The 22,474-nt window shown below is 30.8% G+C and overlaps 3 protein-coding genes across 9 annotated transcripts; all 3 read left to right on the top strand.

Moving 5' to 3' along the window:
- The first annotated feature begins 5,469 nt into the window (after positions 1-5,469).
- Positions 5,470-9,709, top strand: LOC109789992 (cation/H(+) antiporter 18). Its single transcript, XM_020349074.3, has 5 exons — positions 5,470-5,621; positions 5,706-5,793; positions 6,195-6,459; positions 7,133-8,134; positions 8,236-9,709. The coding sequence occupies exons 3-5, from the start codon at positions 6,274-6,276 to the stop codon at positions 9,442-9,444; spliced, it is 2,397 nt and encodes a 798-aa protein (XP_020204663.1). The 5' UTR covers positions 5,470-5,621; positions 5,706-5,793; positions 6,195-6,273; the 3' UTR covers positions 9,445-9,709.
- Positions 9,710-11,334: 1,625 nt separating this feature from the next.
- Positions 11,335-15,772, top strand: LOC109789981 (protein PAM71, chloroplastic). Of its 2 annotated transcripts, none has more exons than XR_014430648.1 (10): positions 11,335-11,902; positions 12,135-12,188; positions 12,258-12,319; positions 12,844-12,912; positions 13,375-13,426; positions 13,550-13,624; positions 13,694-13,823; positions 14,183-14,285; positions 14,874-14,921; positions 15,513-15,772. XR_014430648.1 is itself a non-coding variant. In XM_020349056.3 (10 exons), the coding sequence occupies exons 1-10, from the start codon at positions 11,477-11,479 to the stop codon at positions 15,582-15,584; spliced, it is 1,059 nt and encodes a 352-aa protein (XP_020204645.1). In that variant the 5' UTR covers positions 11,338-11,476; the 3' UTR covers positions 15,585-15,772. The 2 variants fall into 2 exon arrangements, 1 of the variants encoding a protein (XP_020204645.1); XM_020349056.3 differs by having other exon boundaries at positions 11,338-11,902; positions 14,215-14,285.
- A 2,359-nt stretch (positions 15,773-18,131) lies between these two features.
- LOC109789986 (uncharacterized) lies at positions 18,132-22,388 on the top strand. 6 transcript variants are annotated; one of them, XM_020349065.3, is made up of 3 exons: positions 18,132-18,405; positions 18,505-18,627; positions 19,762-22,388. In XM_020349065.3, the coding sequence occupies exon 3, from the start codon at positions 20,038-20,040 to the stop codon at positions 22,054-22,056; it is 2,019 nt and encodes a 672-aa protein (XP_020204654.2). In that variant the 5' UTR covers positions 18,132-18,405; positions 18,505-18,627; positions 19,762-20,037; the 3' UTR covers positions 22,057-22,388. The 6 variants fall into 6 exon arrangements, with proteins under 6 accessions (XP_020204654.2, XP_020204652.2, XP_020204655.2 ...); XM_020349063.3 differs by lacking the exon at positions 18,505-18,627 and having other exon boundaries at positions 18,132-18,319; XM_020349066.3 differs by lacking the exon at positions 18,505-18,627 and having other exon boundaries at positions 18,132-18,319; positions 18,878-22,388.
- Positions 22,389-22,474: the final 86 nt, after the last annotated feature.

Here is a 22,474-nt window from a genome sequence, read left to right as displayed (position 1 = left end):
GATTAGGTGTTCCAAATTGGAAAAAAAAAAATATATATATATATATATATACATATAAATGAATCGCTTTTTTTTTTTTTTTTTACTTACAACCTGTGTAAATCACAAGTTAAAAAAGACATTTGTGAGTTGCAACTTGTAACTCATATACACACTCATCATACTTATGGCATCCCTTTGGTGGCTTTATATCTTAAATCATTCCTTGGTCATATTATAAAGAATCTTCGCTTATTTGATAGTCAAACAACCCTAATCTACAATTTGGTACCTCCATCCCAAGTAAAATACTCTTATCCCTATAAACTTTGTCTAATTTTCCCTTTAGCATTAGGGTCTACAAAGGTGACCTAACCATCTAAGAATTGGGCTTAATTAAGATTTTGTTTGAGTGTCTACTTTTAGCCTAGACTATGCAACTCTAATCCATGTCCTCTTGTCCACTTGATATTCCAAGCCACATAACTGAAATTAAAACCTTTTTTTTTTTCTGACAACTATCTATTATATAAGTTTTTTTTAATGATATAGACTTTCTACTTAACAAGAGACAATATAAAAAGGAAAATGTTCTGAACATTCTTTCTGACATACTTTTTTAAATAATTTTTTTAATTGATATAAATTTATTGAAAAATAGAAGTTGGTGAATCTAATTTTATTAATGACTCTCTCATAATTATGTAATTTTTAATAAATGTTAACCAATAAAATATAGTACAATAAAAAGAGTGTGATACAAAGTGTTTTTCTTAACATTATTCGCATGCAAGTATCAAAGAAAATGAAAGTTATGAAATAATGATGGAAAGAAATTTAGTTCATGATCGAGTTGGTTTAGGTTCGGGTTGAAGTAAAAATTTAATTCAAATTAATTAATTTTAATTGACTTAGATTAATTCATATTTCATTTTTTTTTGCTTAACTCAAATCGAACCAATATGATGTTGATTGGGTTAGTTCAGTTTAAGTCATCAAATATTCAATAAATTTTTAAAAAAATTAAAATAAAAAATATCAAACTAAATAGATTTTAAATTGATACGTTGTCAAAAATTAACTAAATTGATAGATTTTCAATAGTTCATCTTGGTTTCTTTTCCTAATATACTTGAAGATATCAAATGTACTATTATGTGTGAAAATGACACTCAATATATAATAATACAATTCTTATTGGTTCTTTTAATATTTTAAAAAAATAGTAATGGAATCTACATATTTTAACACAAAAACATCTTTAAAATAATCAAAAATAATATATATATATATATATATAATATTAATTGTTAATTAAATAAAAATAAAAAAAAATATAAATTAATTAGTTTAATTCAAATTCATTCAAATTTTAAATATCTAAATCTAATACTAAAACCACTTAAAATTAAATTTAATTAGATTGATTTGGATTGGAAAAAAAAATTCAAACCATATTAATTAATTTAACTAAAATTGTCATATTTATCGAATTGGTCGGATCCCAATAACACCCCTAAAATTGCCTCTCCACGAACGGGTACTTTTACAGGCACATGCAAGGGTTGGGCCTCGTAAAAGAATGGGCCTTTTTCTCTTAAAGCCTCCCCTTAACTTTTATACTCACGATATATATACCTCCTTTTTTTTTATAAGTATACTTCTTTTATTTTTTTTAAATTATAAAATATTATAATTTATTTTTAGTTTTTTAAATTTTACACCTCCAACTTTTAATTTGTTATTTTCTTCTTTTTTTCCACATATTTTTTTTTCTCCTTTAATTTTGACATGCTACCAAAATATGTAGGGTGAAAGAAAGGTAAAGAGGGTACATGTAAAAAATAAAATAAAATAAAGAATGATGTGTGAAAAAAAATAGTAAATTAAATGCTGTGAATATAAAATTAAAAAATTTAAAAAAATTAATAATATTTTAAAATTTTAATTATTTTTAAAAAAAGGAGGTGTATATATCATGAACATAAATAAATAAATATATATATATATATATATAATTTAAATAAGTCAAAAAATTGTATAATTATGTTAAAATCATATAATTATAATATTTAAAAGACTAAAATTGTATAATTATAACACTAAAAGAATAAAAAAGATTAAACCTTATATATATATATAATATTATTTATTTGAAAAAAATACTTCTGAGTCTAAGTCTCTCAAATTTTTATCATACTTTTAATTACACAATTCACTATCACTAAAGAAGTTGAATAATATAATTGATACTATTAAATTTTTTCTATTTCATAATTTTTTTTACCACCTCTATTATTAAATAAACTTTTACTCTACCTATTTGAATATATCTTTTTGTTTGTTACCAATATATATATATATATATAATATATTTTGTACTTTTTAAATATTTAATTTAAATAAATAAATAAATAATATATATATGTTTAAATATTAAACCAAACTTGTATATGTAAAAAAATATTAAAAAATAAATAAATTTCCTGCTTGGAATTCAGCTCCTTGGAGACTGAATTTCGACAGGAAACAGTAGAGCGGTCTATTTACGTAAATAAAAATAAAAGAGGTTCATTTGAGGATTTTTTCTTTTTAAAAGTATTTTTGCTGTAAAAAATTACGACTAATAATAAAATTATATTGTGTATAATTTTGCATATTATGTGTATATTGTATATATGTATAGTGTATGTATGTGTTTTCCATTAGATTTATGATTTTAGTCCAACTGAGATAAAATATTTTAACTTTTTTATATCGTATTCATATAACTACTGCATGTATATTCATGTGACTATCGCATGATAGTCATAGTTTAATTATCAATGTTTTATTTTTTGTTGAGTAATAATTAAACTATAATAAGTGTAATAATCTACTTTTTAAATATTATTTTAAAAAATATTTAAAAAATTGATTACTTTAATTAATAATATTAAATTTTTTTCAAAGTTACCTCTTATATTATGGAGATTTTTACTTTATCTATTTCCACACATTATTTCTCATCAATTGTTTCTTCTAGTCTTGGTAACTTGTGGCTTTAGGACACTTGATGGATAGTGATGTCATACTTTTCATAAAAAAATGTATACTTTTTAATATCACTTTTTGCCTTTTACTTATTTTATTTTACATGTATCTCGCATTAATTTCTATTCTTATTTAATACGTAATGTATAATGATAGTAATTAAAAACATTAATAAATGGATATAAAGGAAAAGTTTCTGCTGACTAATTAAATCATATTTCTTATTAAATGTTTCATCTTCATTAATTGTATTTATTTTGCTTATGTAAAGGATGGGAGGCCGGAGGCGGGACCACGAGAAGTTCGCGTTCTAGCATTGTAGAGTCACTTAAAATAACAAAAAAAGGTCACTTAGAACGCTGTCGTGACTCGTGAGTCACTTTAATTCTCTGAAAACCAACGTTCATTCTTTAAGTGTCTTTTTTTTTATAAACATTTTATTTTAGTTAGTATTTTAAAATATATATTTCACATGCTAATTTTTTATATTATATATAACTAAAATATATAATAAATTATATATAATTAAATATTATATTTAATTTAATAAATTACATTTAAAATTTGTATAAATAAACATTTTAACTATATAAATTATATTTTATATTTCAGATGAATAAATTATATTGTAATATAAATTATTTTTAATTATTAATAATTTTATTTAAAAATATTAAATTTAACTTATAAATAAACATGATAAATAAAAACTTAAATTAGATAAGAGATTAATAAAACTCTCAAAAATTTCTCTATCAAAAATAATTTCTAAAAATATTTTCACACTATCATCATTAAAATTTAAGACAATTTTAATTATTTTTAATTTATATTTTTGCTTCTCACGTAATTTTTAATTAGCTTATATATTTATAAAAAAAATAAAAAAAAAATAACTAATATACATTTATTATAAAAATAATAAACAAGATTTGATGTGAAATTTTATAAGATTAATTAAATCATAATAAAATTACAAAATAATAATTAAGAGTTGGTATACTATTTTTTTTAATAGATTACATGTAATTATATTTAAATTGAATTTAATTATATTTGAATTGAATAAAAATTTTATAAATGATAAAGCTCATTTTCTTTATATTTAATGTAATTTTTTACTTAGCTTTTAGCTAAATGACTATAATAGAATTAGCATTCATAATCCAAATTATCGTCATGATTTATGTATTTAAACATATTCATTTATTGTCAATTTTAGTTAAAGACTATATATATATATATTTTTTTTTCTTCACTTTTATATAAATACTTTTATATTTATTTTTATTTCGTAACTTTTTCATCCTGAAATTATTCATAAAAACATATCTTTTTTTTAATCCTAGAAGCCTTTTTCCTCCTAATTTTGTATAATACAAAAAGAAAAAAGCACCAGTTATACTAAAAATCAAAGTTATTTACTGTTTTCTTTTTTTGAAAATAAGAATTTAATCAAATGTATTTAATATATTCTCACAATATATCACCGAAAACAGATTTATTAGAATGTACTGACGGTGTAACCGTGTAACTATTTTGTATTATTCTTTAATGTCAATTATATATATATATATATATATATATATATATATTAGTATTTATAATAATTATTTTAAAAGTCATACAATAATTTATGAATGGTTGAAAATATAATTTGTATACATAAAAAAATTTCATATGTCTAAAACTATATATTTATTACCTTAATGAACAAAAAAAAAATTTGTTACCTTGTTTAAGTTTATATTTAAATAATACATAATCAATGGAAAGAAATAAAAAAGGTAAGTAAAATTAACATTTATTATGAATAAATATTAACGCATCAATGATGTAAAAAAAAAATAAAAATACACCGTAATCGGATCATAGACAACCATGTATGTTAAATTGACAATACACAAATATTAAACTAATTTATCAGTTAGATATTTTAATAGAGTGTAATGATATTTTATCTTTATTTTTTTTGCCACCAAGATTTTTTATTTTTATTAAAAAATATATTTCATCACTTATAAAATGATCCTTAAAGTTATAACTTATAAGATTATATAAGTGAGTTTTAAAATATGAATATCATGTTAAGTAATCTTCTAAATATTAAAAAAAAAAAACTCTTCCCTCAAACTTTAATAAAAATGATAAACTTAGTTATAATTTAGGCACTAAAGTGATAAATTAGTAGATTATCTATATAGTTTTATATTCTTAGGCGGTACTTAAGGAAAAAGATTAATAGCTTGTGTGATCGAAGATTCAAAATAAGTGGTTTATTCAAATCTTCAATATGTTACAAGTGTTATACAAAAATTAAATACAACCATCAAGATCAGGCGAAGTTGACTTAGATTTGGTTTTTATCGTAAAAAGAATTGATTCAACATATTAAGATTTTTGAAAGGCATTGAATATTTAAAAAGTTATAAGCAGATAATTTGAAAATAATATTGTAAAAATGTAAAGACAAAGATTGGGGCAACAAATGAATATTGAAGAAAAGAAGCGGAGAAGGTCAACGAAACAAAAAGCGGGTAACAAGGTAGAATGATGTATTTTCTATTTGGTGGTCAACTGACTCGGCGCCCTCTGTTTCGCAGTTGCAGGTAGGTTCTCTTGTTTTGCAATTCTTGAGGTTCTTTATATTCCCCTTTCTGTCTCTTTTACACATGTCTCTCCTTTCTTCCTAGGAATCAAATCTAAGGACCATTACTATTAGGAATAGAATAAGGAAATCCGATTCCTCTTCTTCCTTCGCCTACCATTCACGTTGTACAGGTAATGTTTTCGACTTCTTCTTTTATTTGCTTCCTCTGTTTCTCAGGTAATCATTGCCTTCGCTTTTAAATATTCCTGCGCATAACATTCAAATAAAATGACTGGTAAATAATGCTACCGCCGCCTCCTTTAAAAATAGCTATTGCTTGTTAGTGTTTCAACCTTATTATATTATTAGTCAAAGGCTTCGCTTAATACACTATTACCGGTTTCTTCAGTACCGAGAGACGCATTTTCCAATTTGTTCGTGCGTCACGCGTTTTCATTACATCACTCTTCTGATTATAACGTGTTTTTGACTTCTGAGTTTGTAAAAGACTTGTTACGGTGATTTTGGAGTGTGTTTTTTGATGAGTACTTAACGGGTTTTGATTTGATTTGATTATTATTTTTTGTATCAGTTACATAAAATAAGATCCATCTTTCGGCAGAAACTTAGGAGGATCTGCTGTTAGCTGTGGATTTTGTTGTACCGTTAAAATGGCATCCAATGCTTGCCCGCCGCCAATGAAAGCGACATCAAACGGCGCGTTTCAGGGTGACAACCCTCTTGATTTTGCGCTTCCCCTGCTTATTTTGCAGATATGCCTTGTTCTTGTTGTCTCTAGGGGACTGGCATATATTCTACAACCTTTAAGGCAGCCGAGGGTTATTGCAGAGATTATTGTAAGTTCATTTCTTTTCTTTAAATTTTAATCAATCTATATTGTGAGTTCATATATTCCTGCTTCATAATATGAATAAATAACCAATAGGGATTGATACCTCTGGTTGACTTTTTCACTCATACCCTATTATCAGAATTTTCCTGTTGGTAGACGATATACAAATTTCATTATAAATCTTCACTAAGATTGGTGGTCTTCCTTGACCTTGTAAAGGGGCATGACTTCTCATTATTTATTTTTTCAATATAAATAAATATTAATTGTTTGTATTGGTAAGATCTTTTTTTTTTTTTTATATATAATTTTTTTTTTATAATTTTCCTTTAATGGTTACAAGGTGGTCCTAGCGAATAGGACTAAATATGAGCAATATGACTCGCTAGGATTTGAACCTGACATCATTTGCTTCCTAATCAAGTTGGATGCTACTAAGTTATGAGGCAATTGGGATATGACAAGAGCTTTTTGTGTTCCATTTTTTACATAATTTCATAGTCTCCAGACTTTTCTGTGTTTCATTATTCTAAATGAGTCTCATTCATGTGAAATTTACCGTGTAGAATGCAATATGATTTTAAACAATTCATTAGTCAGGATAGATGTTAGAGAAATAGACATGCCAAAATATGTACAATCAATGATTTTGATATGTGTATGACTGCTATTGATAGGGAGGAATAATTCTTGGGCCGTCAGCGCTTGGACGGAATAAAAGCTATATGAATGCAGTTTTCCCACCCAGGAGTCTTACAGTATTAGATACTCTAGCAAACATTGGCCTTATATTCTTTCTATTCTTAGCAGGCCTGGAGATAGATCCTAAATCTATTCGTCAAACTGGAAAGCGAGTCCTTGCTATTGCTTTGGCTGGAATAAGCCTACCCTTTGTAATAGGAATTGGTTCATCATATGTTCTAAAACAAACAATCGCCAAAGGTTCAGACAGTATTGCATTCCTCGTATTTATGGGTGTTGCTCTGTCCATAACTGCATTTCCTGTGTTGGCCCGAATTTTAGCCGAGTTGAAACTTCTAACCACAAATGTTGGCAGAACAGCTATGTCAGCTGCAGCAATTAATGATATAGCTGCCTGGATTCTGCTTGCTCTCGCTGTTGCCTTGTCAGGCCATGACCGATCTCCAATTGTGTCATTGTGGGTCTTCTTAGCTGGCTGTGGTTTTGTCATTTGTGCAATCCTCATTGTTCCTCCAACTTTCAAATGGATGAGCCAACGATGCCATGAAGGCGAACCAGTTGAAGAGGTATACATATGTGCTACATTAGCTGCTGTTCTGGCTGCTGGCTTTGTCACAGATGCTATTGGAATCCATGCCATGTTTGGTGCATTTGTTGTCGGAATTTTGGTCCCAAAAGATGGACCATTTGCCGGTGCTCTTGTGGAGAAAGTAGAGGATCTTGTGTCTGGTCTATTTCTCCCGCTCTATTTTGTGTCAAGTGGATTGAAGACTAATATAGCCACCATCAAGGGGCTGCAATCATGGGGTCTTCTGGTTTTTGTTATCTTTACAGCTTCTTTTGGCAAGATTATTGGGACTCTGGCTGTTTCTCTTTTCTGTAAAGTACCTTTTAATGAGGCTTTGGTGTTGGGGTTCTTGATGAATTGTAAAGGTTTGGTTGAATTAATAGTCCTCAACATCGGTAAAGATAGAAAGGTATTTGAATTTTCTTGCTATCACTGTTCTCTATAATCAGTTTAACAAGATGCATTTTCCTATCTATTACCAAGATGAATATTTAATATATGCATTTGCAGGTTTTGAATGATCAGACCTTCGCTATTATGGTTCTGATGGCTGTCTTTACTACCTTCATCACCACTCCCCTTGTGACTGCTGTGTATAAGCCTGCAAGGAAGGGAAGACTATCTGATTACAAATATAGAACTATTGCAAGGAAAAATGCTAATAGCCAACTGAGGGTTTTTGCCTGCTTCCATGGTTCAAGAAATATTCCATCAATGATAAATTTGATTGAGGCTACAAGAGGAATCCAGAAGCGTGATGCACTTTGTGTGTATGCAATGCACCTTAAAGAATTTTCTGAGAGGTCCTCATCCATATTAATGGTACATAAGGCCAGAAGAAATGGGTTACCATTCTGGAATAAAGGCCGGCATGCAGATTCCAACCATGTCATTGTGGCATTTGAGGCTTACAGGCAACTAAGCCAAGTGTCTATCCGGCCAATGATCGCAATCTCATCCATGACTAACATACACGAAGACATTTGTGCAACTGCTGAGAGGAAGCATGCCGCAGTCATTATTCTCCCATTTCATAAGCATCAAAGCTTGGATGGTTCACTAAATGTTACTAGAAATGATTTTCGCTGGGTTAACAAAAGGGTACTCGAGCATGCACCGTGCTCAGTTGGAATTTTTGTTGATCGTGGTCTTGGTGGTACAGCCCATGTCTCTGCAAGTAATGTTTCTTATCGTGTTACAGTGCTTTTCTTTGGTGGTGGTGATGACCGTGAAGCCCTTGCTTATGGAGGTCGTATGGCAGAGCACCCTGGCATTAGATTGGTTGTTATCCGCTTTATAGCGGAACCAATAAAGGAAGGAGAGATTCTAAGAGTTGATGTGGGTGACTCCTCTAGCACCAAATTAATCTCACAGGATGAGGAATTCCTCGATGATTTTAAGGTGAAAATAGCCAATGATGACTCCATCATTTATGAAGAGAGAATAGTAAAAAATGCTGCAGAAACAGTTGCTATTATCCGTGAGTTTAATAGCTGCAATCTGTTTATTGTGGGTTCAAGGCCAGCTGGTGAAGTTGCCTGTGCTCTGAAGAGCAATGAACTCCCTGAGCTAGGACCTGTTGGTGATTTGTTAGTATCACAGGATTACCCAACAACAGCATCCGTTTTGGTGATGCAACAGTATCACAATGGGGCATCAACTAATTTTAGCCCAGAAGTGGAGGAACACTTACCTGATGACTCAGAATCTGCTTCTTAATAGCTCTCCTCTAATTTTGTTTGGGCCTTTTCTAAACTCCATACAGCCTAGCTTCATACTTTGTAGTTCAAAATTTTGAATTTCCTTTGAATCGGAATTGCTTTAGAATTATAAATTTTATGATAGGACTTCAGGTTGTGCAAAGATCTTTAGTGTAAATTTGGATTCTAACTTCAATTCCAATTCCAATTCCAATATTTAGTGAAAACTTTATAATTTACAAAATAAAATTATAATACGAAGGTATATCCTTATTTGGTCTTTACATTATTTTTAAGATTCTTTTTATTCTGCTATTGCACACCTTACCATTCAAGTTCGTAATATTGATGAGTTTTGTAAGTAGATCTTATAATTAAAAATAGATAATCGCAATGTATTTTTTAATCAATTTATTTAAAAATATATTTTAAGAGGAGGATTTAGGTTAAACCATTAATAACTTAAAATGAGATTTGGTGTTGCTAATTCAGCCGACGAATATGAACTACAACAATTTTTCTTTATTGTCATGTATCAAATATTGCAAAAATTTTATATTGATAAATTGACAATTAAACATTTTCATGAGGGACAAAATTATATATAGACCGTTGTCTACCTTGATTAAGATTGTTTATGGGATGGGTGGAAATGAATTTATCTTTCTTCTTATATTTAATTAATTAAAATCTAGATTTTTTTATTTGAATCCGATTCCGATGGGATGGTCCCTAGTTTCTTGTAGTGCCTCTAACCATTTCGCTAGTTGTAGGCATAAAGCTAACCAAAACAATTAAGCTCTTTAATTTGCTTCAAGACTTGTATATAAATTAACTTAACGTGTGTTGAGCTGGAAAGTCTTTAATTATTTGTCACTTCTCGTCATTACCAGTTGCTTTATGTGTGTAGTTTGCGGCCTATAAATTTCAACATTAAAGTCCAATATCTTGCGTTAACATAAGTATATAACTATTAATGGCGACATTAAGACTCATTATATCTTTCTTTCTTTTTTTCTTGTTTGTGATCTCGGTCGGATCCTTCACGGCTTCGACCACCAATTGGAGGAAAAAGGTTCACGAGCTATGCAATAGGTTGGTTTTTTTTTTTACTTTCATCATGACATTGACATCATATACAATGCTTCGTGTTTAATGACAACGCGCTTAAGAATTTTACATGTGTGACAAGGACATTTTTACTGCATGGATTCGTTTTTCCATTGTGTTCAATTCTAGCCGGCATAAACTTTGTTGGCGCTGATCCTTTGATTCAGCATAAACATTATGATTATTACCATACCTTTTAATTTGGTAGTGGTAAAGTTTGTCGTGAGATATAAAAGATTAATTTAATATTCTTAAATTTAATTATTAATTATATTAAAGTAATATTTAATTATTGAAAATTATATTCTATGAACGTAAATTAATTCTTAATTGTTAACTTAAAAATATTATATAAATCATATATATAGAGGTTATAATAACACATATTCATAATCCCCTAATCATAAGGATTGTGGAATATTGGACAGTTTTAGTGACAAGAATTAAAACCCATGAAATAATAACATATAGTATTTGTTTATACATGAAGATATAACAAATGTTTTATCAAATTTCACACACTATAAATGAATAAATTATAAAAATATATTAATAAAATGAAGAAATTAATTACATATTTTTTTAATTTAGAGACTTAATTAATAATTTTTGAAAGATTCAAAATTAAATAATATATTAAACGATCGTGAAACTAGAAAGAAGAAAAAGTGAATTTAAGGTATATTTTTTCCGCAAACGGGTCGTTGAAAATGGGCCTAGTGAATGTTGAGAACCGAATGGAAGCCCAAATAAAGGTATAAATACGAAGCTGGGGTCTTGGGTCCAAATCCAATAAAGGGTGGGGAAATTGATGACGGTTAGTTTACAAGAAAAGAGATCAAAAGCAGGGACAGTTGGTTGGTGAATACTGAATGGTGGCGCGGGGCTTATCCAAGGCATTGAGGCAACAAACGCAGAGCGAAGTGGCATAGAAACTAGAAATGCACTCTCACTCCCACACCTTGCTTCGCCCACATTCATTCCCTTCCTTTCCCAAACCATTTCCCTTCTCTTCTTTTCCTCTTCTTCTTCCTCCTTCCACTCTCCGCTCCTCAACTTTCGCCACCACTTCTGCAATTTCCCCTAATGAAACCAAATTCCCTACGCAGCGACTCACTCGTGCTTGCAACAATTCGCGCCAATCCCTTGCTTCCATCTCCAATGGCAAATTTCCCTTTCTTTCTTCTTCTAATGATGCTAGTGCTACTACTAATTTATCCACCAGCCTTCTCAAGTTTTCGTTGCTCTTCGGCTTCCTCACTCTTCAAGACTCTTATCCAGCGCTTGCTGCTTCCGACATTTCCACTTCTTTCAATTCATTTCCTATATTTGGGGATATTGGTGACTTAAGCACAGGTTTTGCTTCAGTTAGGAAAATCTCCCTGTCACTTTTTAATTACATTGCTTACAGATAAAAATTATAAAAAAAAAGAGAAGGAAAACATAATTTGAAATGCCGCAATTCAATACAATCGAGAATGGAACATGTAGCTTTTTCTTTACTCTTTCTTAACTGTTTGCAATTAGTCACAAATGTTATTCTTTTACTGAGCTACTGAAACACTAATATAATTGTGCTTCTTTTATGCTGTGTCACAGGCGTTTCTGCTGATATTTTTCTCTGAACTGGGAGATAAGACATTTTTCATTGCAGTAAGTGCACATAAATTGCCAAGCAAATAATACGATCCCACTGATTTGGGTAGTTGATGTTTTATGCAGGCGCTGCTTGCAGCTAGGAACTCAGCTGGTGTGGTTTTCATTGGGACATTTGGCGCGCTTGCGTATGTTTTATTGTTTCACGGTGATTTAGATATCCTTGCAGTTTATTTTTGTCTAGGTGGCATTTTTTTACGATGATTTTAATTTTTACGTGTGATCAATCGATCAGAAATAATCATAGGTGCCAATTATTTTAAAAGTTCACAAACTTATGATGATCTATGATTAAATGGCAGAATAAAAAATCTTTACACTCTCAATGAATTTTAATTGAACTCTTTATGATTACTGGCCATGCATATAAGGTGATGCAAACAACTAAGGGGGAAATATTTGCACAACCTAAAATAATCAAAATCCTGTAGGGATTTAATGTTAATTAGTAGAATTTAATGGTTTCCTTCGTCTACCTTCTAGAAAGGTGAACAGAATTCTTCCGGCGTATGTTGTGTCCAGAAGTCAAATAACCACGATACATCAGCAATTTTCCACTTTTATAAATGGCAAATATTATGTGATGCATATATCCTCGGTTATACGCTACTCTTCATATCATTAATATTTATTATTTATTTGTTATTGGCAGGGCAATGACTCTGATATCCGTTGCCCTTGGACGAACTTTTCATTATGTTGATGAAATCTTGCCATTCAGGTTTTTTTCTTTATTAACTGTGCTTATAAACCGTTATATGACTCGGTCATACTGAAAGAATAAAAACAGTTCTAATCATTCTTCACAAGTAACAAATTACAATTTCATTTTAAGTTTCATGTTAACCACGAAACAATATGTTGAACATTGTATAGGATACCGATTGAAGATGACTCAATGTTGTTTTTCTACTTGTATGAACCTTTGACCATCCATGAAACAGTTTTATCATAATACAATGTCAAATTTCTTTTAAACACATTTTTATTCATTTGCAAAGCTTGATTACGTTGTGATGCATGCATGTCTTTAGTTTCTTGAAGTTCCCTGTTTTCTTTAAATATCATTACTTTTCTTCTGTGCCTTCCTTTCGGTTTGTGTCTAAAACCATGCAACAATGAAAGCAAAATCTGACTACTAATGACTTTTCAAAAACGTCATCTAATAGGTTGCTTTGCGCAGGTTTGGAGAAACTGATTTACCTATTGATGATATTGCTGCTGTTTGCCTATTGGTAAATATTATCTTCATGTTGACTTAAATGCTAACATGCGAACAGTGTTTTCTATAGCGCACATTATTTACATTTTCTTTTTTTTGATTAATCCTCTCTTAAGTTATACTGAATTGACTTCAGGTGTACTTTGGGGTCTCTACTTTGCTGGATGCCTCATCTAGTGATGGCCAAAAATCAGATGAAGAGCAGAAGGAGGTAATATTTGGTATCTATTTATCTATAGCGGTGTGCTGGATACAATTCAATGTTTCCATTCTTAACCAGGCAGAGCTAGCAGTTTCTGATTTTTCTGGAAATGGTGCTGGGATACTATCTGCTGCTAGCACAGTTGCCAGTACTTTTCTCTTAGTTTTTGTTGCAGAATGGGGCGACAAGTCATTTTTCTCCACAATTGGTGAGTTCTAACGTTAGAATAATTGGTTCACAAAACAGACTGTATATATGGAGGACCATTTATAATTAGATTACGTCATTTTTCTCATTATTAATATCAAATTTTTATGATTTTACCATTCTTTGGTTTGAAAGTATAGGAGACAAAAATCTTGCTCTGAAATCCCTATTAAGCAAGCTAATGTATAAATAAATAAATATTGATATTGACAAATCTTAAAGTTAACTTTTTTGCTTGGTTGTCAATTAATTTGGATTGGTGCAATTTCAGTTTATATCATTTTCTTGTTGAGTTTTCATTTGTTTCAAATAACAAGACATCTAATCTTGCTTCTTGTCATGCACTGCACTCACCTTCAGAGATCCTGAATTGTTTTTTCCCTACTATTCAGCCCTTGCAGCAGCTTCTTCTCCCCTTGGAGTCATAGCTGGAGCACTGGCCGGTCATGGCGTTGCGACTTTGGTAACTCTTATTCAGTAATAAATTGATACAACTTCTAAATATGGGAATGCGCTTTTTAGAAGTGACAGTAAATACATTGTTTAACATTGACATAATTTCATTTAAGTTTCTGGAACAATATATGAAATTTTGATTTGCCAAAATCTCTGACTGAAGGGCAAAGTAAAAATAAAATATGTTAATAAACAGCCAGTAATTACAGGCCTAGAGCAAAATGAGTTGCTGAAATTACTTGTACCTATTTTCTAAGTGCTTTGTGAAGTTTACACAAAATCTTTTGACAATTTATTCTAAAGAACCTTACTCCATAGTCCATAGTTTAAAAGCAGCTAAATAGGTCTCCTAAGCTACATTTTTGTTTACTCATAAGATATATTTAATAGTAATACTAATACCCACAACAAGCTCAAAATAAAGAAATATGTAAGTTCTGAAAATAAGGATATCTGGAGAAGACATTGACTAGAGTTTAATTCATGTAATTTATATTCCTTGGTTCGTCTCTGACTGCCTTTTTCTTTCGTATCACATATTTGTAAATGATGACTTCGGGCTCTTATATTCTCGATGTATCTTTTATATATGCAGCTAGCTGTGCTTGGGGGCTCTTTATTGGGGAGTTTTTTGTCAGAGAAGGTAATTTCTTGCTCATATAGCCTCCATTCCTGATATGCTGTATTTTGTTGGTTCCAACCTCATGGTTTCCCCGTTGAGGGAGCCAACCAGATTTTATAAATGTGGAACTCTCTATGCTTGTGCTATCATCTCAGGTAGGTAATTAACCAAAAGGGCGTATACGAGGGAAAATAACTGAAATTAAGTTATGATTTTCAAAATGCTTTTCTTGAATTATTGCCACGTATAGAATCTGGGTCATGGAGCTCTTTTATGGATAATTTTCTGCCTCGGAATTCCATTATTCCAGCATAAAATATATACGACTGATGAACAGCAGCATGTTAGATGTTCCTCTAGTGGGACCTTTTTGGGAACGAACATGTTCTTTCACCTGGATAATATATAGCCGACTGAAATCTCCCTTGCTTTGGGTGATTAAGATTTATTTTAAGCGTACGGAAATGCTGATGCTCTTTTAACCACACACTTTATATTCTGTAGATAGCGCACTAAAAATTGAAGCTCGAACCTACATTTGTGTATCTGTTTTTGTAATATTATCTTTATGCAGCTATAAACTAAAAACAGCTTTTATCATTGTTTTTGAAGGTTATTGCCTACATCGGAGGTGTTCTCTTTCTCGTCTTTGCTGCAGTAACCTTATTTGAAATTGTGCAATAGGTGTTAAAAGAAATGCAATATAATGTTAGTGCAAAGGGATCAAGAACGTAATGGCCTCTAGAGTTGTATGATTCTGCACCTCCTTTACTAAATTTATTAATAGCGGCTCCAGAAGGAAAACAAATTAATGTATAATAATACCAGTACCTATTTTTTTTTTTGGAATAGTTGATTACATTTCCTTGCAATCCTCACGATTATTAAACACGAATCTTTTATTTTGTGATTATTTTTTAAGAAATTTTTTTTAATAAGAAGGTTTGTAAAGATTTTTTTAACACCTTATTCAATTCAATTTTTATTTATCATAATTATTTATTAATTAAATTTTAATATTTTAAAATAAATTATTAATAAATAAAAATACTCTTTTTACTATAAAAATTATTTATCTTAAATCTAAAATTTAATTTATCTATTTAAAAATATTTATATTTAATTATTTTAAATATAACTTATATATATATATATTTAAATATAATATTTTTTTATATATAATTTATTATAATTTTTAATTATATTATATATAATAAATATACCTATGCATTGCACATGCTAAAATACTAGTGTTATTTCATTTTAAGTGAAATTTTTAACTACATCAATTATGTGACACATTATTTAATTATTGATAATTATTGTGTGAATTATATCATTATTTAGTCAACATAAGTCATATTCTGCAAGTGTAAATTAATCTTTAATTGTCAGTTTTGAAATATTATATGAATCATGTTTATTTTAAAAAAAATAAATTAGAGTAGGTTTTTTTTATAACTAATTTGTGTTAGGAATTTAATTGTCACGAAATAAATTGAATACAACTAACTATTAATGTATCTAATATATAAAATACAATTAGATTTTATAAATTTTCCATAAACATTTTCATAATGGGACCTCATTCATTTAATTAATTAAGTTAGGATGAATCTATTCTTTTTTTAACCTTAAAATAAAGATTTTTGTCTAATATGAAATTAGTTCACCACACCATGTTGAATCTAATTTTGACAATTTTAGATTTTACAAGAGATTATAACTATTATATTTTTTTCTTTCTATTTTTCTACATGTAATTAGTTTTAGAATCCCGTCATTTCAAAATAAATGAACATTTTTTCGAATAAAAATTTCATATTAAGTTTGAGTTTTTAATTTGCTCCTAATCTTTTCTAATTTGTGTAATTAGGTCATTAGGCAGAAATTATTTTAAAATATTTATAGAAACCCTTCATTTCAAAATAAATGAACATTTAATCAAATAAAATTTTCATATTGAAAAATTTGAGATTTTTAATCAGGCCCTAATCTTTTCTAGTTTGTGTAATTAGGTCACTAGGCATAAATTATTTATTATTTCGAGGGATTATAAAAGTTAAAAAAAATTAATGACTAAATTACAAAATTTTACAGTTCAAGAACTTAATTAAATTTTTTTGTAAAATTAAAAACCAGTATATATATATATATATATATATATATATATATATAATTTTTTATACCTTATATTAGAAGGAATTTTTAGCCAAAAATTAGTCTCTCACAAAATCTTAACTATTTTTTTGGATAAATATATTAAATTAGATTTTAAATACATTTTACAATTTTATTCTTTATTATAATTTGTACGCCTTGGAAGAATATTACAATTGGTTATTATGTTTCGTTTCTACTAACTTAGATTAGGCGATAATCTTCAAAGAGATTGGTGATTATTTTGATTTTGTATAAAATTATATCTTATCTTAATCTAAATTTTTTTAAAGAAAAAAAATATCTATACTATAATATAAAGAGAAAATCTACTTTGTTAGCTAATTTTTTTTAATCTCCACTTTTTAGACAATTACATCTTAATTAATAATTTTATACATATTATAATTATCTTGAATTGAACTTTACACACTTTATTCTCACAAAAATCACTCATCAAAATGGGTGATTGTGTATATCTAAATAAATTACTCACTATTTAACCTTTATTATTTTTTAGATTTAAATATATTTTTAATTTTTATAAAAAGTTTTTTTTATCCCTCTAAATTTTATAAATATTATTTTTTATCTTTATAAAATGACTATATATTTTTTTTAATTTTAAGCATGTAAAATATTTTTCTTTGATTTTTATATCACTGTTTTTAATTATAACAATCATCTGAAAGTAGATAAATAATATGAGATGTTAAATACTGGCATAATATTACTAATGATTATGAATAATATTTAAGATAATTACTTAATCTTTTAAAAATAAAATATAATTTATAATGATGAAATGAAAAATAGAAACTAAAAATAAAAGTTATAACTTTAAAAAAATAAAAAAATAAAAAATTATAGGGATGAAAATCAACGTACTATCTCTTTTCCTAATTTTAAATAACAGTAGTAGTTTCCATAAAAATACTTTATGATACAGTTTTAAGCTTAAAATTATGTTTCGAGCTTAAAACAATTAAAAAACATTCGCTTAATTTTTAAAACTAAAAAAAAAAAAAAACTACACGAAATTGTTTTTTAAATTTAAAGTCAATCATTTGCCTGAAATGATCATGGCTTTGTCGTTCAGTCATCAATGTCTAGTGTCGCTCTCCTCCCTTCCGTTTTACCATCAAAAAGTCATAATCCCAATCTTTCGAAAGTCAAAACCCTAGAATCGTCTTCCAAGCTCTGCGGAAACAACATAATTAAATCAATCAAATCGAGGAGTTACTATTAATTACCGCCAGGTATTAAATCTTAATTCCTCTTTAATTTGCCGTTGATCCTGTTCATCTGGGACACTATGCTGTTAAGCTTTTCAAGTCAATCATTTGTGAGCCTTTTCCATCTCAATTTTATTTATTTGATTTGTTGGAATTATGTAAAAGAACTTGGAGCAGTTAACTGAGATGTATTGTTTTCTCTGCCTCAGCTATGCGCATAGTAGGTTATGTAGGTTGAGTTAAGGATTCTGATTTTCAAAGAAGCCAGTATTTAGAAGGGCCAAAATTGAAGATTAATGGATCCCTGGTTTCACTTTCCTCGAAGATAAACTGTATTTCGTGTTAATTCAAATTCTCTGTTTCTATCTTATTTGTTTTGTTTAACACACTGTTCTCCTGTTTCATTTTGGTTGGGTCTTGCATGGAGATCACCCCTCTCCATGACCTGTTCTGTGCATATTTTGTTTGTTTTATTCATCATATGGTATGCTTGAGTTGAGGACTTTTATATTTTGGTTAGTTGTTTTATTCATCGTATGGTATGCTTGTTTTAACAACTCTGATTTAATTTTGGTGGTTCAGATTTCAAAAGCTCCAATAAAAAGGGAAGAATTGAACCAATATATTTTTCCAGGGCATTAGTCAAGTCAGTTCATCTCGGCTTAATAATAGTTAGTTGAAGTAGAAGTGATCTAGACCCTATGGATTTTACTTGGAATGTGGGATCAAATGTTCGAGTTGGTACTCTAGGGAGAAATTTATAAAACTGTCACTGTGGCAATACCCAGTCAACTCCCCTCCTCAAAAAAATATTAGATTACTGTATAACTTTCCCTTGTTGCAGCATCTGAGAGACGGGTTTGGCTTCTAAAGTTAAGACTTAAGAGAGTTGTGAAGTGAGAAAGTGAGTGTCCTTCCACTGTTGAACTGGTTTTGTTAGGAGGAGACTTTCTGGTCATGTTTCGGCTTGTTAAGGGGTGATGTTACATTTCAACTGTTCAGAGAATAATTAATAATTGCGTTATTTTTCAAAAGTTCTTTTTCTATTCAGTATCCACTATAATAATGGTCCTTGTCCCTGATACTCAAAATTAAAATGGGGAACAGAGAATTAATTCACTTGTTTTCATCTTGGCATTCTTTCTTGTTTTAATGAGACTTGGGTATCCTTTTCAATCAATTTCATTGTTGAACTGCTGAGTGATATTAATTTTAAATTATTGCTTCTTATTGGATCAAGCAGATTTCTTTATTATATTTTTGTGTTGTTTTTCATTTTGATACCACCAATGCAAATGTGTCCTTGTTATGAATGGATTTGATATAAACAAAGAAAAGTTGCTCCTTTTTTTCTTCTTTGAATAAATTGATGCTCAAATATGCCAAAATGTGAATCTAATCTCTTTTATTCTGGAAGAAGTTCCAGTGCTGACCAAAATGTGGCATGTCGTATGATTGACCTCCAGGCTAGGTTTTTGGAAGGATTCAAATCTTGCTGAATTAACGTGCACCTACAACAATTGATAATGTCAACATTGGTTTAATCTTCTATTCTATTAGATGGATCGATGTGATACATCAGGTTTTGTCAGTGGAGGATGCATTTTACTCTCGTAAATGCTCCTTCAACTTGGTGCATCCAACCCTAATTTTGTTGATATGTAACTTGTTTATACGTGGAGGTCAGACAACTGTTCCACTGAAATTAACCGATAGGTGTAGCATTATACTATTATTGTTTAATGGACGGGAGGTTCCAGAACTTGACTTTCACAGCTAACCCTTCAGCAAATGCATTCAAGATTTTGGGTAACTCAATGCAAGTTGAAGGAAGGGGAGCTGATTGTTGTACAGATACCATCTTACAACATGATTCCCGTGCTTTTTCAATCTCAAAGGGAACAAAAAGAAAGTGGGATTTAATTGATGGATCTATGGGTCAGAGCATTGGCTCTTCTTTCTCTCATGGGCTTGAACTTTCAACAAGTTCCTCAGACAGCAAGGAGAGTTCAGCTACTGCTTGCACTGCTATGTCTTCAGCCAAAGAGATTGACGAGGAATCATCTTTGGATATTGAACTGGACTTTACACTTCATCTTGGCTGTGAGAAGGTACAAAGCCCGAAAAACCCTGCTAGTTCAAATTTGAAGATATTCGAATTGCAGCCCAAGGTTGATTTGAAGTTGTGCCTTTCCACCCAGCCCTCTGACTCAGATATTACTAGTGTTTGTCTAAGTCCCTCTCAGGCCCCACCACTTCAGTTGAACACGGAGATCCCATTAGTATTCAGTAGGACAACAAATGCTGATGAGGGATCAACTTCATGTTTTTGGAAACCAGGGCTTGTTTCACTTAATACAGGTGCTAGTCTAATGTTGAACCAGGCTGCAAAAAAGTTTGAACATAATATTGGGCTCGATCTCTTGTCAACCAGACCAAGAAGTTCGGTAACCTGTACCTCTGGGCTAACACAACAAAAACAACCACTACGTTGCAACAGTAATTCTAAGACATGTCAAGTTGAGGGATGTGGAAAGGGTGCCAGAGGTGCTTCTGGACATTGCATATCTCATGGTGGTGGTAGGAGGTGTCAGAAACCTGGCTGCAATAAAGGAGCTGTAGGCCGGGCTGTGTACTGCAAATCTCATGGAGGTGGCAGGCAATGTGAATATCATGGTTGCACTAAGAGTGCAGAAGGACGTACAGATTTCTGTATTGCTCATGGTGGTGGTCAGAGATGCAGTCGTGAGGGTTGTCTCCGAGCTGCCAGAGGGAAATTTGGATTGTGTATTCGGCATGGTGGTGGCAAGAGATGTCAAAGAGAAAATTGTACTAAGAGCGTGGAAGGCTTATCAGGTCTGTGCATCTCACATGAGGGAGGGCATCAATGTCAAGCTTCTGGATGCACCGAAGTGGGACAGGAGACCACTATGTTCTGCAAAGCACATGGTGGTGGGAAACACTGTATAGTACCAGGGTGCATCAAAGGTGCTGAGGGGACCATGCCATTTTGCGAAGGCCATGGTGGAGGTAAATGCTGTGCATACCAGGGTGGTGGAATCTGTACTAAAAGTGTGCATGGAGGTACCAACTTCTGTGTGGCACATGGGGCTGGAATGAGGTGTGCTGTACCTGACTGCATTAAGGGTGCCAGAGGACAGACTGATTATTGTGTATGTCATGGGGGAGGCAAGAGATGCAAGTTTGAAGGGTGTGGAAAGAGTGCACAAGGTGGCACTGACTTTTGCAAGGCACATGGGGGAGGGAAGAGATGCTGTTGGGGCCATCCTGGGTCAGAATATAGCACTAAACATGGTGGCCCTTGTAATTCATTTGCAAGAGGGGAGACAGGCCTGTGCGCACTCCATAGTGGGTTAGTGCTGGATAAGAGAGTTCACGGAGGTGTATCCTTGGAACCAGTTATTCAGGATACTCGTGTTAATAAACTGGATGAATTGAAGCAGATGGTCATTAACCAAGATATGGATGTGGATACGATGAAAATGCATAGCCCAAGGAAAGCTGGTTTGATAGCATGTTCTGATGTTAAACTCAATGAAGTTGCAAGTACTCGTCTCCCAGTTGGGGAAGATGGTCACACACCAATGTCAGTTGCGGTTCCTGAAGGCAGGGTGCATGGTGGAATTCTGATGGCAAAGCTGATGGAGAGTTCTGATCTTGGTACTAACAGTGGGAGAGGTCTATTAAGTGATCCATCAGAGACAATTAAAGCTTGCATCGTGTCCAAGAGCAAAATTTGAGGCTAGTTATTGCTTTTGTTGCCATGCTCTCCCTTGTTGGAAAATTTTCTCTGCATGTTTTACTTCGAAGTTCGATTGTTGATTATTAGAGTCGTTATCTGATATCTGTCAATCGTTAAAACGGGGAGAAAGGGAGAGCATACGTACGTTGTTTAACATTCTTATGTAATGGTGTTTTCTTTGTTTCCTTCCTCATTTCCCCTTCTGTACATTCTATCTATCATCTGATAAAACGTCTAGCAGTTTGTGACAGCAGGTTGCTACTTGTTAAGACTGTCAGTGTAAACTTGTATTCTGTTTGTAATAAAGCCTCTCAACCGAGTGAGATCGAATACGTTGTTATAGTGCTCTTTTTAGATCATGGTTACTCTTTGGTAACTGCGTGACAGGCTACCTACGTTGTGCTTTTTTGCTTACT

The sequence above is a fragment of the Cajanus cajan genome, chromosome 11, assembly GCF_000230855.2.
Source record: "Cajanus cajan strain Asha chromosome 11, NIPB_CcT2T_4, whole genome shotgun sequence".
Lineage (NCBI taxonomy): Eukaryota > Viridiplantae > Streptophyta > Magnoliopsida > Fabales > Fabaceae > Cajanus > Cajanus cajan.
This window is presented reverse-complemented; position numbering and strand designations above follow the sequence as displayed.